General features: G+C 43.3%; 1 protein-coding gene across 1 annotated transcript in view; it reads left to right on the plus strand.

Annotated features, from left to right (window-relative positions):
• The first annotated feature begins 867 nt into the window (after positions 1-867).
• LOC132388924 (zinc finger protein 850-like) overlaps positions 868-15,510 on the plus strand; it is a 43,208-nt gene continuing 28,565 nt past the window's right edge. The window contains exons 1-4 of the mRNA XM_059961331.1: positions 868-898; positions 2,545-2,651; positions 11,463-11,621; positions 12,534-14,302. Of these exons, the coding sequence (XP_059817314.1) occupies positions 13,263-14,302 (1,040 nt within the window). The 5' untranslated portion in view covers positions 868-898; positions 2,545-2,651; positions 11,463-11,621; positions 12,534-13,262. The remainder of the gene's footprint in view (positions 899-2,544; positions 2,652-11,462; positions 11,622-12,533; positions 14,303-15,510) is intronic.

Here is a 15,510-nt window from a genome sequence, read left to right on the forward strand (position 1 = left end):
ATTTTCTGGGCATTGCAACCCATAGCAGTGACAAGCTGAAGTTCCAACAACTTCCCTCTCTCTCTCTCTCTCTCTCTCTCCCTCTCTCTCTGCCGCAGCTTGTGTCTGACGTCACAGTCCCGCCTCACTCAGACATTTAAAGCGACACTCACAGTAAACGAACCTGCGGTCTCGCAACACAATGCATATCTAAAGTCTGATAGTAGACTAGTTAGTGAATCTTCCATGGTGCAGTCGGAAACCAAAGAGTTGCCAGCCTTAGTCAGGGCTTTGGGGCTCCAGAGAGAGATGGGGCCTGGAGTTCACGAGGAGGAGGTGGAATCAAACCAACAGGCTGTGGCTACAAAAGAAAGATCGGAAACATTTGGAAACAGGTTGCCCGAAAAAAAAAGTTGGTTAATTTCTGGAAAATAGTAGTGGAAATTAACAGATCAGGCAATAAATGTGGAGAGGAATAAATAGACAACGTTTAGGCGGAGCCCCTTCAGCTCGATTGTGTATTCCGCTAATTAGTTGCTCCCTGAATTGCAGAGTTCCTTCTGCATTTTGTGTGTGTGCGTCTCTGTATTTCCAAAATGCAGAATCTCCTGCGTTTCAGATCTGCATTTTACTTTGGCATGAGATACACGTTGATACTGAGTATATTGTTTATCGGAGCCGCTTTCTGCGTTAAAACAGCTGTAGATTCTTCTATACACACGAAAAAAAATGAGGTACGGACATTAAACCAGTGCTTGCAGAAATTTTTAATGGCACCGTGACTACCCATAAGCCCCTGCGTTATAGTTTTTGGCCGGCATTGAAGCACAGATGAAATGCGCAGGCGTCAGGGTTGTGGCGTCTCTGAGTATGACGCATGCGCACAGTACTCAGAAGGCCTTTGAAATATCGTGTGCAGGTAAGAGCGATTTTCTGTCTCTTTACCTTAAACACCGATTTCGGGGCAATTCCTGTGACCCGCAACCCCAGGAGAGTCCTGCTCTCTTCCCTCTCTCTCAGCCCCCGATCCGTACACGGGCCCCAGGGAATGGGAACCGATGGTTCTCAGACAGAGCTGAGCTCCAGCTTGGGAACTCAGAGAAAGGGCACAAAATCTTTTACATCACCAGTTGAGAAACTCACCTTTGGTCTACCTCCAGTCGCAAGCAAGAGGAAATCTGCAGATGCTGGAAATGTAAGCAACGCACACAAAATGCCGGCGGAATTCAACATTAGCACTTTTTTCCATAGATTCTGCCTGGCTTGCTGAGTTCCTCCTCCCTTTTGTGTGTGTTGCTTGTTCTAACTCCTCTTGCTCTGGACTTTTCTACCAGTGAGAACATGTTTAATCTCATTCTGTCTGGGTACATAATGATATCAAACACCTTTGCCCTGGCAACAAGTAGCGTTCACATCTCAGATGTGCCAGACTACAATGAGACAGACTACTGCCCTTCCCTTCATATTCATTGGCATTGCCATCACTGAGTTCACCACTGTCAGTCATTTGGGGGTGGGTTCAGGGGAAATATTTATGTCCAATATAGAAACTGTTGTTACCTGTGTGGATTGTGGTGATGCAAAAGTTGCTGGAGAATTTGCAAGTGGGAAGAAGTGGAGTGATATTTGGAAATCTGACTTTTTAAAGTGTAATTTAGCAAGCAAACCACATATGAACAAAGTGCAAAAGCTCTGGTGAGAAAATCCTTCATTACCCTGTTACGTACCCCGTAACTGGGTGTCTTACCAGCAAAAATAGAAGTATCCGTTTATTTTCAAAACAGTGTTTATTAGTAAAATATACAAATCAATATCAACAATGCAAATATACAGATAATACACGTTAGCAATACTAAACTTAAAAGTGTGGGTATAATAATAATCAATAATAAACAAGCTATCATTGTCTAGAGGATAATGAATTGTCATATGTGAGTATAATGTTTAGTTCATACAGGCTGAGGTAGTTGGTTGATGTGTTGTAATTGTTGGAGAGAGAGAGAGTGAGCAAACAGTAACTGCTATTGTCTTGCAAACCTTCCTTTACGATCTTGATCTATTGATGTGTTGTTGTGGCCATTCAGGTATGACCCCTATTACCTTTAGCTAGACCGTTCTTCCATGGTGGACTCGTCACCCAGGCAAGGGTGGACACACCCACAAGCCCCCTCCGGCCTCGCTATAAACACTGTGAGTTAAAATTCTTCATTCGGTCTCTGATGTCACCAACTTTTCTCGTGGGTTCCAACACTTAAACAGTGCTCACTAGTGTGTCGCTTGGTGCGTCTGAGAGGTGTATCCCCAGACCTCACTTTTATCCCTACTCACAGGCTCTCAGGTGTCAATCAGTTTTCAATGGCTGAGCCCATCAAACCAGCCCACTCCGGCTGTCCACTGAGGAATTTTTATGAACAGAATAGTACCAAGTAAACAGCCCTCTCCGGAGCAGTGAGTCTTACAGGAGTCATAATATGGTCTCTCTCCCCCGGTGTTATCTAGCCCCTGTCTGAAGCAAATGTTCCATTCCAATATGTTTTGCTCCATCTCTTTCTCTCTCATTAACAGGCTGGCAACAGTAACGGTTTGTAATTCTCCCAGGGGAGGGGGACATGGGCAACCCTGCACCCTTCTGCCCATCAGAGCTGTTCATCCTTCGTAACAACCTGTTCCAGGTCTGTTAAACCAGTTGCGTGAGAGTGCAGATGAACTCGATTGAACCCAGAGGAGATCAAAGTTCCTATCGACAGTGATTTGCTAGCTATTAAAATGAATGCCTCTCCATATAAAATTCACTGTGCACATCTTGTCACTGGCTAAAAATGCACAGTACAAGATTTATGTGCACACTGGTCATTACAAATTAGGGGGGACATTGGTGGGTAGGTGAGGAGACCTCCAGTGTCCTTGAGGCCCTCACCTACAAGATGTGCATCCAGCTGCAGCTTGTAACCCTGCACTTGAAGGAGTTGGAACTTGAAATGGATGAATTCTGGATCATCCAGCAGTTGGAGGGCGTGATAGATATTACATGAAGAAAGGTGAGTTACACACAAGGTGCAGGACACAGGAAATTGGGTGAGAGTCAGGAAGGGAAATGAGGTTAAATAGCCATCGCAGAGTACTCTTGTGCCATTCCCCCATAACAACAGGTGGACCACTTTAGAAACTGTTGAGTGGAGTTGCCTGGCAGAGGAAAGTCAAAGGGGTGAGAGGGGATTGGTGAGTTAGGGGAGCAGAACAGGAAGGGGTCTAATATTCTAGCAATGAGGCTTGCTAGAGCTAGTGTGGGGGAGGATGATGTAAATTGTAAGGGGAATAGGAGGCAGAATGACAGAACAGATAGTGGAGAGATTGAATTGAATTGACTTTATTATGCGCATCCTTCATATACATGAACAGTAGAAACCTTTATATTACATCTCCATCTAAATGTGCAATGTGTAATTTATAGTAATTAATAATAAATAGGACTGTCAATACAACATGAAAGTGCAATTGTATCAGCATGAATTAATCAGTCTGATGACCTGGTGGAAGATGATGACCGGAGCCTGTTGCTCCTTTTGCTTTGGTACTGTTTCCTGGATGGTAGCAGCAGGAACAGTTGGTGTTTGTGGCCTTTGGGCCCCTTTTACACAGCTGGCTTTGTAAATGTCCTGAATAGTGGGAAGTTCACATCTGCAGATATGCCGGGCTGTCCACACCACTCTCTGTAGGTTCCTGCGATTAAAGGAAGTACAGTTCCCATAACAGGCAGTGATGCAGCTGGTCAGGATGCTTTCAATTGTGTCCCTGCAGAAAGTTATTAGGATTTGGGGCCCCATCGCAAACTTCTTCAGCCGTCTGAAGTGAAAGAGGTGCTGTTTTGCTTTTCTCACAACATAGCCAGTATGTGCAGACAAAGTGAAATCTTGGTGATTTTTATACCAAAGAACTTAAAGCTGTTCACCCTCTGAACCCCAGATCCATTGGTGTCAATGTAGGTTAGTCTGTCTCCATTCCTCCTGTCGTCTACAATCAGCTCCTTTGTTTTTGTGATAATGAGGGAGAGTTTGTTTTCTGACACCAGTTAGATGTTGTTCAGACCTCAGACAGAGTCAGCAATCAAATGGCTGAGCGTGGTGCGATGAATGTGCTGAGTTGTGTATATCACAATGCAAGAAGCATCGTAGGAAAGCCAGATGAGCTCAGGACAGGGAATTATGATATTGAATCAATTACTAGGACTTGTTTCCACCCAACAGTCTGTGGTGTTTGGAGGAACAGATTTGTCGGGAGATCACAATAGACAATAGGTGCAGAAGTAGACCATTCGACCCTTTGAGCCTGCACCACCATTCTGAGATCATGGCTGATCAACTACTATCAATACCCGGTTCCTGCCTTGTCCCCATATCCCTTGATTCCCCTATCCATAAGATACCTATCTAGCTCCTTCTTGAAAGCATCCAGAGAATTGGCCTCCACAACCTTCCGAGACAGTGCATTCCAGATCCCCACAACTCTCCTTAACTCCTTAGTTTTTCCTTAACTCTGTCCAAAATGACCAACCCCTTATTCTCAAACCATACCCTCTGGTACTGGACTCTGGAACATATTTCCTGCCTTTATCTTGTCCAATCCCTTAATGATCTTATATGTTTCAATCAGATCCCCTCTCAATCTCCTTAATTCCAGCGTGTAAAAGCCCAGTCTCTATAACCTCTCTGCGTAAGACAGTCCAGACATCCCAGGAATTAACCTAGTGAATCTACGCTGCACTTACTCTACAGCCAGGATGTCCTTCCTTAACCCTGGAGACCAAAACTGTACACAATACTCCAGGTGTAGTCTCACTAGGGCTCTGTACAAATGCAAGAGGATTTCCTTGCGCTTGTACTGAAATTCCCTTTGTAATAAAGGCCAATATTCCATTAGCCTTATTCACTGCCTGCTGCATTTGCTCATTCACATTCAGTGACTGATGAACAAGGACTCCTAGATCTCTTACCTAACTCTACACCATTCAGATAATAGTCTGCCTTCCTGTTCTTACTCCCAAAGTGGATAACCTTACACTTATTCACATTAAACGTCATCTGCCAAGTATCTGCCCACTCACCCAGCCTATCCAAGTCACCCTGAATTCTCCTAACATCCTCATCACATGTCACCCAACATACCACCCAACTTAGTATCATCAGCAAATTTGCTGATGTTATTTTCAATGCCTTCATCCAAATCGTTGACATAAATTGTAAACAGCTGTGGTCGCAATACCGATCCCTGTGGCACCCCACTAGTCACCACCTACCATTCCGAGAAACACCCATTCACCACTACCCTTTACTTTCTATCTGCCAGCCAGTTTTCTATCCATGTCAATGCCTTCCCCCCGATGCCATGAGCTTTGATTTTACCCACCAATCTCCTATGTGGGACCTTATCAAATGCCTTCTGAAAATCGAGGTACACTACATCCACTAGATCTCCCCCGTCTAACTTCCTGGTTACCTCCTCGAAAAACTCCAACAGATTAGTCAAGCATGATTTAACCTTGGTAAATCCATGCTGGCTCAGCCCAATCCTATCTCTGCTATCTAGATATGCCACTATTTCATCCTTAATAATGGACTCTAGCATCTTCCCCACCACCGATGTCAGGCTGACAGGTCGATAGTTCTCTGTTTTCTCCCTCCCTACTTTCTTAAAAAGAAAGATAACATTAGCCATTCTCCAATCCTCAGGAACTGATCCTGAATCTAAGGAACATTGGAGAATGATTACCAATGCATCCGCAATTTCCAGGGCCACCTCCTTTAATACCCTAGGATGCAGACCATCTGGACCTGGGGATTTGTCAGCCTTCAGTCCCATCAGTCTTCTCAACACCATTTCCTTCCTAATGTTAATGTGTTTCATTTCCTCTGTCACCCTATGTCCTTGGGTATCACAGACCATGCCAAGAAACAAAGGTTGATTCAATAACTGATTTTAACTTTCCATATATTGACTAGGACTCCCATAATGTAAAAGGACTAGATGGGGTAGTGTTTGTCAAATGTGCCCTTATTCAGTACGTAGAATTCCCGATGTTGAAGTATGCAATAAGCTGTTAGGAAATGATCCAGGGCTGGTGACAGACATTAGTGATCATAATGCCATGAGATTCAAAGTAAATATGGAAAAAGAGAGGTCTGGACCACGGGTTGAGATTCTAAATTGGAGAAAGGTCAATTTGGATGGTATCAGAAAGGATCTGACGTGTGGTTTGGGACAGGCTGTTTTCTGGCAATGGTAAGTGGGAGGCCTTCAGAAATGAAATTTTGAGCGTGTGGAGTTTGAATGTGCCTGCCAAAATAAAAGCTGAAAGGTACCTGGTGTGGGGAGCCGTGCTTTTCAGGAGATATTGAGGCCCGGATCATTTTGTTCCTCTGAATGCCTCAGACTGTTGGGTGCTACCAAGACTCATTAATGACTACAAATCATAATTCCAAGCCTTGAGCTCATCTGACTTTTTTTTTTACTCATTATCTGTTAGTTTCCAAAAGCTTCCCAATAGTTTTTGCTCTTTTGTTTGCCCTCACTTTGGCTTTTATGTTGGCTTTGGCTTCTCATTTCAGCCAACGTTGTGTCCTCCTGCCTTTCCAATACTTCCACTTCTTTGGGATGTATCAATCACTCGGCTCCCGAATTGTTCCCAGAAACTCTAGCCATTGCAGCTCCATTGTCCCTCCTACCTTTTCCCTTCCAAACAAGTTTGGACAACTTCTCTGCCATAGAAATATGGAGAAGTTCTGTACAGAAACAGGCTATTTGGCCCATCTAGTCAATGCTGAAAAAACATTTAAGCTGTCTAATACAACTACCTGCTCCGGGATCATCACCCTCCATAACCCTACAATCCAGGTACCTATCAAACTTCTCTTAATCGTGAATTTGAGGTCATATTCACCACTTGCGCTGGCATCTCATTCCACACTCTCCCAACCATTTCAGTAAAGAGCTTTTCCATACTATCCCATTAAATGGTCACCTTCCCCACTTACCCATGACCTCTGGTTATCATCCCACCCAACCTCAGTGGAAAAAGCTGTCTGCATTTACCTGATCCATACCCTCATAATTTTCTATACTTCTCACAAATCCTCAAAGCAAGGTTTAATTTCCTTGTTTATATTTAGAGCCTTTTTTAGGTGTATAAAATGATGAGGGGTATTGATCGTGTGGATAGCCAGAGGTTTTTTTCTCAGGGTTGAAATGGCTAACTTGAGGGGGCATAGTTTCAAGGTGCTTGGAAATAGCTACCATGGGGATGTCAGCCATAAGTTTTTTATACACAGAGAGTTGTGGGTGATGGTAGCGGTGGTCAAGGCAGGTACAGTAGGGTCTTTTAACAGCCTCTTAGATAGGTACATGGAGCTTAGGAAAATAGAGGGCTATGCGCTGGGGAAATTCTGGGCAGTTACCAGAGTAAGTTACATGGTTGGCACATTTTAGGCTGAAAAATCTGGAATATGCTGTAGACTTCTATGTTTGAAGTTGAACAGCAAAGTAACTTCTCTTCTTTAAACTGTACATGTCTAGGATTTTAATGCCACTTTCCCACACTCCCATAGACCCTTTGTCCATCTCCTGAGTAAATAGAGATGAAAAATTATTTAAGATCTCAGCCATCTGCTTTGGTTCCACACGTGGGTTGCACTCTCTCTTGGAGGCTGCTTCAAGGGTCTCTCTCTCCTGAAGCAAATACAGTTCTCTTTATATCATGCAGTCATGTACACAGATACCTGTGGGTTCACCCCCCTTAGTTTCTCTACAGATGGGTATTGTTAACTTTATCAGTCATAAATTGTTTGTATAACAGTTTTATTTGCTACTATGTCTGGATGCAGACAGACACAGGCCCACCACCCAAAGTCTGCTGCCCTTGTAAATAGTCACTCGCTCTAATTGCTTATCTTGCAGGAGCCATGAGAAACACAAGGCACAATGTGCTTCTCACACCAAGGCTGCTCACCCGCTCAGCTTATCTCATGGGAAAGCAATTGTGCCTTTATACTCTTATTCTCAAGCTCATGGATGCTATGACCTTTAAATAAAATAGCCAGGGTCACAAGCGGCCTATGAGATGCTAACTTCTTAATATGACAGTGATATCTTAATTCCAGGTGTTGATCCACGCCCTTAACACATCCACCTGTCCTACACTGTTACTTGTATTGAAATATACCGGGCTCAGCATATTCACAGCACCATGCTCAACTTTTTCATTCCTGACTTTGAGGACAGAACAACATCTGTCTCCACCACCCCTCCAATATCTGTTCTGTTATTCAGGCTCCCATTCCCCCTGCAACTTTAGATTAACCCCCCCCCCCTTACCCCCACCTCCCACCATGCAGGTCTATCAGCCCTTTGGCTTTCCTCTCCCAGATCTATAAAAAGGAGGTGCATACCAGCTACAGGTAAATAGGAAGAAATGGGGTACAAGAAATTCAAGTGAATACTTATGAAAGAAATAAAAGAAGGCATGAGGTTGTCCCAGCAGACAAGGTGAAGGGAAATCCTCAGAGATTCTGCAGATGCGTTGAGAGCAAAAAGATTGCAAGCGAAAAAAAAATCATCTGAAAGATCAGAATATGAGGAGACAAAATAGATGGGGGAGATATTTTTCTGCTTCCGTATTTACACAGAAGATGGACACAGTATATAGAAGTGAGGCAAAGCAGCATCAACTCCATGGACCCTGTACAGATTACAGAGGTGGAGGTGTTTGCTGTCTTAAGGGAAATTACCATGGATAAGTCCCCAGGGCCTGTCAAGTTGTTCCCTTGGACCCTGTGGACCACAAGTGCAGAAATTGTTGGGGTCAAAGCACAGTTACTTAAATCCCCGTTAGTGACAGGTGAGGAACTGGAGGATTGGAGGACAGCCAGTGTTGTTCCACTGTTCAAGAAAGACTCTAAAAATAAACTAGGAAATTATACATTGGTGAGCCTGATATCACTGGTGGGAAAGTTATTGGAAAGTGTGTGCAGGTTGCAGATATTTCATTTTAAAATCTTTTTTTAAATAAATTATTATTGATGATTAACAAAAAAGATACATTAAGTCGATATGTCATTATGTACAATAAAAAATTAAATTAGCAAATAACTGATTAACAAAGCTAAGCAATATATCAGTAATAATAAGAAAAAATAAATTTATAAGAATATTTTTTGAAAGAAAAAGAAGCAAAAAAATACCCTGTTAACTAAAAAAAAACCCTGAAAGAAAAAAACAAAAAAAAGCATTAGCAGCAGAACCCCGGAGCTATACATCATACACGCTTGCATAAAAAATAAACATCAATCCACTAACTCAAATCCATTTAAAGAAAAATCAGAATGAAACCATATTAATTAACTCAAATCAGATGATAGAGGTGGGCAAGTGAACTCCACCTTTTCTCAAAATCAAATCGAGAATCAAAAGTTTGACTTCTGATTTTCGCCAAACTAAGACATAACATCACCTGAGAAAACCATTGTATCAACGTAGGAGCAGAAGCATCTTTCCATTTCAACAAAATAGCCCTTCTGGCCGATAATGTGACAAATGCAATTACATGTTGGTCTGATGGAGAAATACCATGAAAATATTGAGGGATTATGCCAAATAAAACAGTCAATTTATTAGGTTGTAAATTAATTTTTAAAACTTTAGAAATTGTAGAGAAAATAAACTTCCAAAAATGTTTCAGTACAGAACATGACCAAAACATATAGGAGCTGGATATACAAGTATTTGGATCAATGTGGACTGATTCAGGATAGGCAGCATGGCTTGGTCCTGTCTAACCGATCTTACAGAGTCTCTCGAAGAAGTTATCAGGAAAGTGGATGAAGATAAGGCAGAGGATATCTACGTGGACTTCAGCAAGGCATTTGACGAAGTCTCATATGGGATGTTGGTCAAGAAGGTTCAGTCACTCAACATTCAGGATGAGATAGTAAATTGGATGAGTAAATTGGGAAAAGCCAGAGTGTGGTAGCAGATGGTTGCCTCTCTGACCGGAGGCCTGCGCCTTGTGGTGTGCCACAGGGATCACTGTTGGATCTGTTGGTGTTTGTCATCTATATCAGTAATCTGGATGTTAACATGGTTCGCTGGATCAGCAACTCTGTGGATGAAACCAAGATTTGGGTGTAGTGAACAGCAAGGAAGACTATCACGGCTTGCAGTGTGATCTGGACCCGCTGGAAAAATGGGTTATGTAATGCAAAATGGAATTTAATTGAGACAAGTTGCATTTTGGTAGGACCTAGGTCTTACACAGTGAATGGGAGGGCACTGAGGAACACTGTTGAAGAAAGGGATCTGGGAATACAGATTCACTGGGAATTCACTGCAAGTGGTGTCACAGTTTGATAGGGACGGAAAGAAAGATTTCGTCACATTGGCCTTAATAAACCAAAGTACTGAGTACAGGAGATGGATGTTATGTTGACTTTGTACAAGACATTGGTGAGGCCTAATTTGGAGTATTGTGTGCAGTTTTGGTCACCTACCTACATGAAAGATGTAAAAGAGGTTGAAAGAGTTCATTGAAAATTCACAAGGATGTTGCCAGGTCTGGAGCACTTGGGTTATAAGGGAAGATTGTACAGGTCAGGATTTTATTCCTTGGAACATAAAAGACTGAGGGGAGATTTGATTGTGATAGAGGGGCATAGCTCGGGTAAATGCAAGCTGGCTTTTACCACTGAGATGGGGTGGGACTACAACCAGCGACCATGGGTTAAGGGTGAAAGGTGAAACGTTAAGGGAAACATGAGGGGAAACTTCTTCACACAGACGGTCATCTGGGTGTGGAATGAGCAGCCAGCACAAGTGGTGCAATTTCAGCTTTTAAGATCTTTGTATAGGTACCTAAATGGTAAGGGTATGGGAGTGTGCAGTTGAAGTAGTTCAGCACTAACTAGATGGCCAAAAGGGCCTGTTTCTGTGTTGTAATTTTCTATTACTGTAACAAGAACCTGAAATAATACAAAAATTCATTCTAAATCCTTTTAACAGCTGTGAAGACCAACCATTCATCTCAGCAGGATTTTTTTTTTATATATGGCATTAAAACTGTGGCACGTTAAGTTAAGGAAAATCCCAGTTGCACATCAAGAAAGACTATTTGCATGAGACTGTTTCAGTTACTTTGGGGCCAGGCACCAATGCTGCTCAGCAGGAACCGGGAATAATACCAATGCATAGAGTCAAACTGAGCCAAGGTACAAATTGGAGATGGCAGAAATGCCCATTCCTATAGAGACACAAGAGCATGAGGAAATTGATGGTCATTCCAGATACCAGCACTGTGCCCAGTCAGGAGATAATTTCTCTCTCCAACTTGGGTTGAACCTCACTGTAACAGTGTGATACCAGTTCAAACCTTGGCAACTCAAGTGATCTCATCTGAAATGTTGTCCTACACCCATTGATGGATTTTGTAAATCTTGTTACAGGTTGAGAATGAGAAGGAATTTATCTCCAAGACTCTCAAACACGGCACACCAGTTTTGCTGTCTCTGACTAGATCGGGGGTCGGCAACCCGCGGCTCCGGAGCCACATGTGGCTCTTTTACGTCTGTGCTGTGGCTCCCTGTTGCTTTGGGAAATAATTGGTCAGTATTTAATTAAAATGTATTTTATGTTAGTTTGTTAGTTTTTGAAAAGTAATTCTAAATTTGAAGATTATGGTGATCTTGTACAATCTAATTAAGACGTTGTGGCGACCCATTTCCCGACACATCCGAACCGGCTCACAATTAGCCAGCGTTCAGGCTAAGGGAGATAGCCTACGGGGGTTTGTGAGTACGTATCTTTTGCAGCATCCACGCCCATGGGGGGCGGGTTGAGGGAGGCTTAAAAGCAAGGCTGTTTAGTTCGAATAAAGCTATCTTTGACTGGAGTTTACTGACTGCGTGTAGCACACCGCTACAACGTGTTTTTATCGCTGGCTGTCCAGAGGGGAGGTGCTGAAACGCTTTGTCGCGTGTCTGGAAGAAGTGAAAACTTTCCTGGGCAGCAAAGGGCCCACCTTTTCTGAGCTGGAACAGCCAGAGTGGCTGGAAAAGCTACACTTCATGGTAGACATGACAGCGCACCTGAACACGCTGAACACAGCTCTTCAACGGGGTAAGGACGAACAGCCCTGCACATGTTGGAGAATGTTTTGGCATTCGAGCGCAAGTTGACAGTGCTTGCCAGAGATTTACAGAAAGGCACATTGTCTCACTTCCCCAATTTGAGAGAGTTCAAACAAGGTCATGACATGATAAATTCGGAGTATTTACGTTCTGCAATCATCGCAATGCAAACATCGTTTGGGAAACGCTTCTGTGAGTTCAGAGAGGAAAAAAACACATTATCCTTCCCGGTCACTCCCCTAAGCATCGATCCATCCCTACTGAATACGACTGCATTGTCAGGTGTGAGTCAACCTGACCAAGTATGATAAATATTTTAATTGCCTATTATTTTACGTATATTCATATGTTTTCATTGTTCAGTGAAATAGTCCTTTTATTTTTCAGGTTGACAGCTGGCTGACGTTATTTTTGGTTTGCTGCTGGCGGCAAATTTAAGTTTGGCGTTTTTCATAAATACAAGAAGGACTCAAATAGACGTTGAGTATTTTACTTAAAAGTAACCTTCAACCCAACGTCTTTTTTTCGGAGTTCAAAATGTTTTTGTTGCATGCAGAAATGTAATTTCGTTTTCTCTGCAGGAGTTCATCAATTTCATAAATGCAACACATTATAGTTTGTTTATACATAGCATAAAGGCAAAACAAAACGTTGTATGCAGTGTTATTTCATTTTAAATGTCAAACGGGTTTTGCGGCTCCCAGTGTTTTCTTTTCTATGGGAAACGGGTCCAAGTGGCTCTTTCAGTGGTAAAAGTTGCTGACCCCTGGACTAGATACTTAAGAAGTGGAGCAAGAGATTCAATAGACCATCTGTCCTTCACAGACTGTGGGGAGGGATTCACTCGGTCCTTTGGCCAACTAGCATGTCTGTCATTTTACGCAGGGGAAAGGCTGTTCACCTGCTCAGACAGTGGGAATGGATTGACTCGGTTATCTCGATTGAAGGTACATCAGCAAGTTCACACTGGGTAAGGCCATTCACCTGTTCCGTGTGTGGGAAGGGATTCAGTCAGTCTTCCCACCTGTGCACACACCAGTCAGTTCATAACACAGCAGGCAGAGGCTGGTCATCTGCTGAACTTCTGGGAAAGGATCCACTCAGTCATCTGACCTAATGGCTCATCAGCGAGTTCACACTGGGGATAAGCCGTTCACCTGCTCAGATTGTGGGAAGAGATTCATTCATTCATCCAGCCTACAGAGACATCAGCGAGTTCACACTGGGGAGAAGCCGTTCATCTGCTCAGAATGTGGGAAGGGATTCACTGATTCATCCAGCCTACAGAGACATCAGCGAGTTCACACTGGGGAGAAGCCGTTCACCTGCTCAGAATGTGGGAAGGGATTCACTCAGTCATCCACCCTACAGAATCACCAGCGAGTTCACACTGGGGAGAAGCCATTCACCTGCACAATCTGTGGGAAGAGATTCACCCAGTCATCCACCCTACTGAGTCACCAGCGTGTTCACACTGGAGAGAGGCCATTCACCTGCTCAGACTGTGGGAAGAGATTCACTCATTCATCCACCCTACTGAGTCACCAGCGAGTTCACACTGGGGAGAGGCCGTTCACCTGCTCAGAATGTGGGAAGGGATTCATTGATTCATCCAGCCTACAGAGACATCAGCGAGTTCACACTGGGGAGAGGCCATTCACCTGCTCAGAATGTGGGAAGGGATTCACTCAGTTATCCAACCTACTGAGTCATCAGCGAGTTCACACTGGAGAGAGGCCATTCGCCTGCTCAGACTGTGGGAAGAGATTCACTCATTCATCCACCGTACTGAGTCATCAGCGAGTTCACACTGGGGAGAGGCCATTCAGCTGCTCAGTCTGTGGGAAGAGATTCACTCGGTCATCCGACCTACAGAGTCACCAACGAGTTCACATTAGGGAGAAGCCGTTCACTTGTTCATTCTGTGGGAAGGGATTCACTAAGTCATCCACACTACAGAGTCACCAGCGAGTTCACACTGGAGAGAGGCCGTTCACCTGCTCAGTCTGTGGGAAAAGATTCACTCAGTCATCCAACCTACAGACTCATCAGCGAGTTCACACTGGGGAGAAGCCGTTTACCTGCTCAGAATGCGGGAAGAGATTCACTCGCTCTTCCACCCTACAGAGACATCAGCAAGTTCACACCGGGGAGAAGCCGTTCATCTGTTCATAATTTGGGAAAGGATTCACTCAGTCATCCCAACTACTGGCACACCAGTCAGTTCACAATGGGGAGTGGTCGTTATTATGAATCCCTAGGTTTTGTTTGCTGTGGACTGTCATTTTAAGAGAGAGAGAGACAGAAATTAGGATGGTGAGTCAGTCTGACTTGCAGGTTGTTTAATTTGCTCACAGCTTGTTTTGTTTTAACTGAGGACAGAGACACTCAGACGGAGAGGAAGGAGGAAAAGTGGAAGGATCGGAACCGGGGAACTAGTGGCTGAGGGTCACTGTTTGGAACTTTCCTGTGACCACAAGGGTGGGTTAATTATCGATTCACCGTATATCGAATGTGTGGTTATCACCTCGTTTGATCCATAGGTGTGGATCGGATTTGGCGTATCCTGTGAAGACCAGTTATGTGTTAACCCTTGTCTGGGTTTGATGTGATAATTCACTTGAAGATGATACCCCTTGTGACAAGTCACTTTCAGTGATAATTTGTATGTGGATTTGGAACGATGAAGCATAAAATCTACAGCGACTGTTGTCTCGTTTTACCACAGTGGAGCCTGTGGAATTCGACGTAATTGCCTTCTCTCGCCATTTACCCTGGATTACAAATATCTCTCTCATCACCTATTCTGTGGTTATACTGAACTTTCATACTCTAACACATCAAGACTTGAAGCCTTGTTTCCCCCAAGCTTAATAGTTTGGAAGTTATATTTACACACATATATACACATAACTTCTGATTATCTTGCTTAAGTTACTGTATTATAACTAGATTCTAATAAAGATCCTTTTATCATCAAAAACAGTCTTCAGGTGTCATCTATTGCTGTTGGTTCGTTTCTAAAGCGTTACGATTCATAACAAAATTGGGGGTGTGTCCTGGATATGAACAGATTTGGGAGCATATTGATTGACTAATTATTGATTTCATTGGGGAAATCCCTTTTGATTTATTTGTGTGTGGAATATCAGCATCAATAGATGTTGATAGATTTCCGGAAGCCTCAACCTCTGAGGCATTAGAGGATGCCAGTAGGATTGAGTTGTTGAGTATTGGTAAAAGGTGAAATTGACAATGAAGAGAGCACATATGACGAGGATAATAGCAGAACATTATTTATCTGAGGGTGTGTTTAAAGTGGAGGAGTTGGAGGTGTTTTCTGAAAGCAATCTTAGCGAGCTGG

Source organism: Hypanus sabinus, unplaced genomic scaffold (genome assembly GCF_030144855.1).
Source record: "Hypanus sabinus isolate sHypSab1 unplaced genomic scaffold, sHypSab1.hap1 scaffold_432, whole genome shotgun sequence".
Taxonomy (NCBI): domain Eukaryota; kingdom Metazoa; phylum Chordata; class Chondrichthyes; order Myliobatiformes; family Dasyatidae; genus Hypanus; species Hypanus sabinus.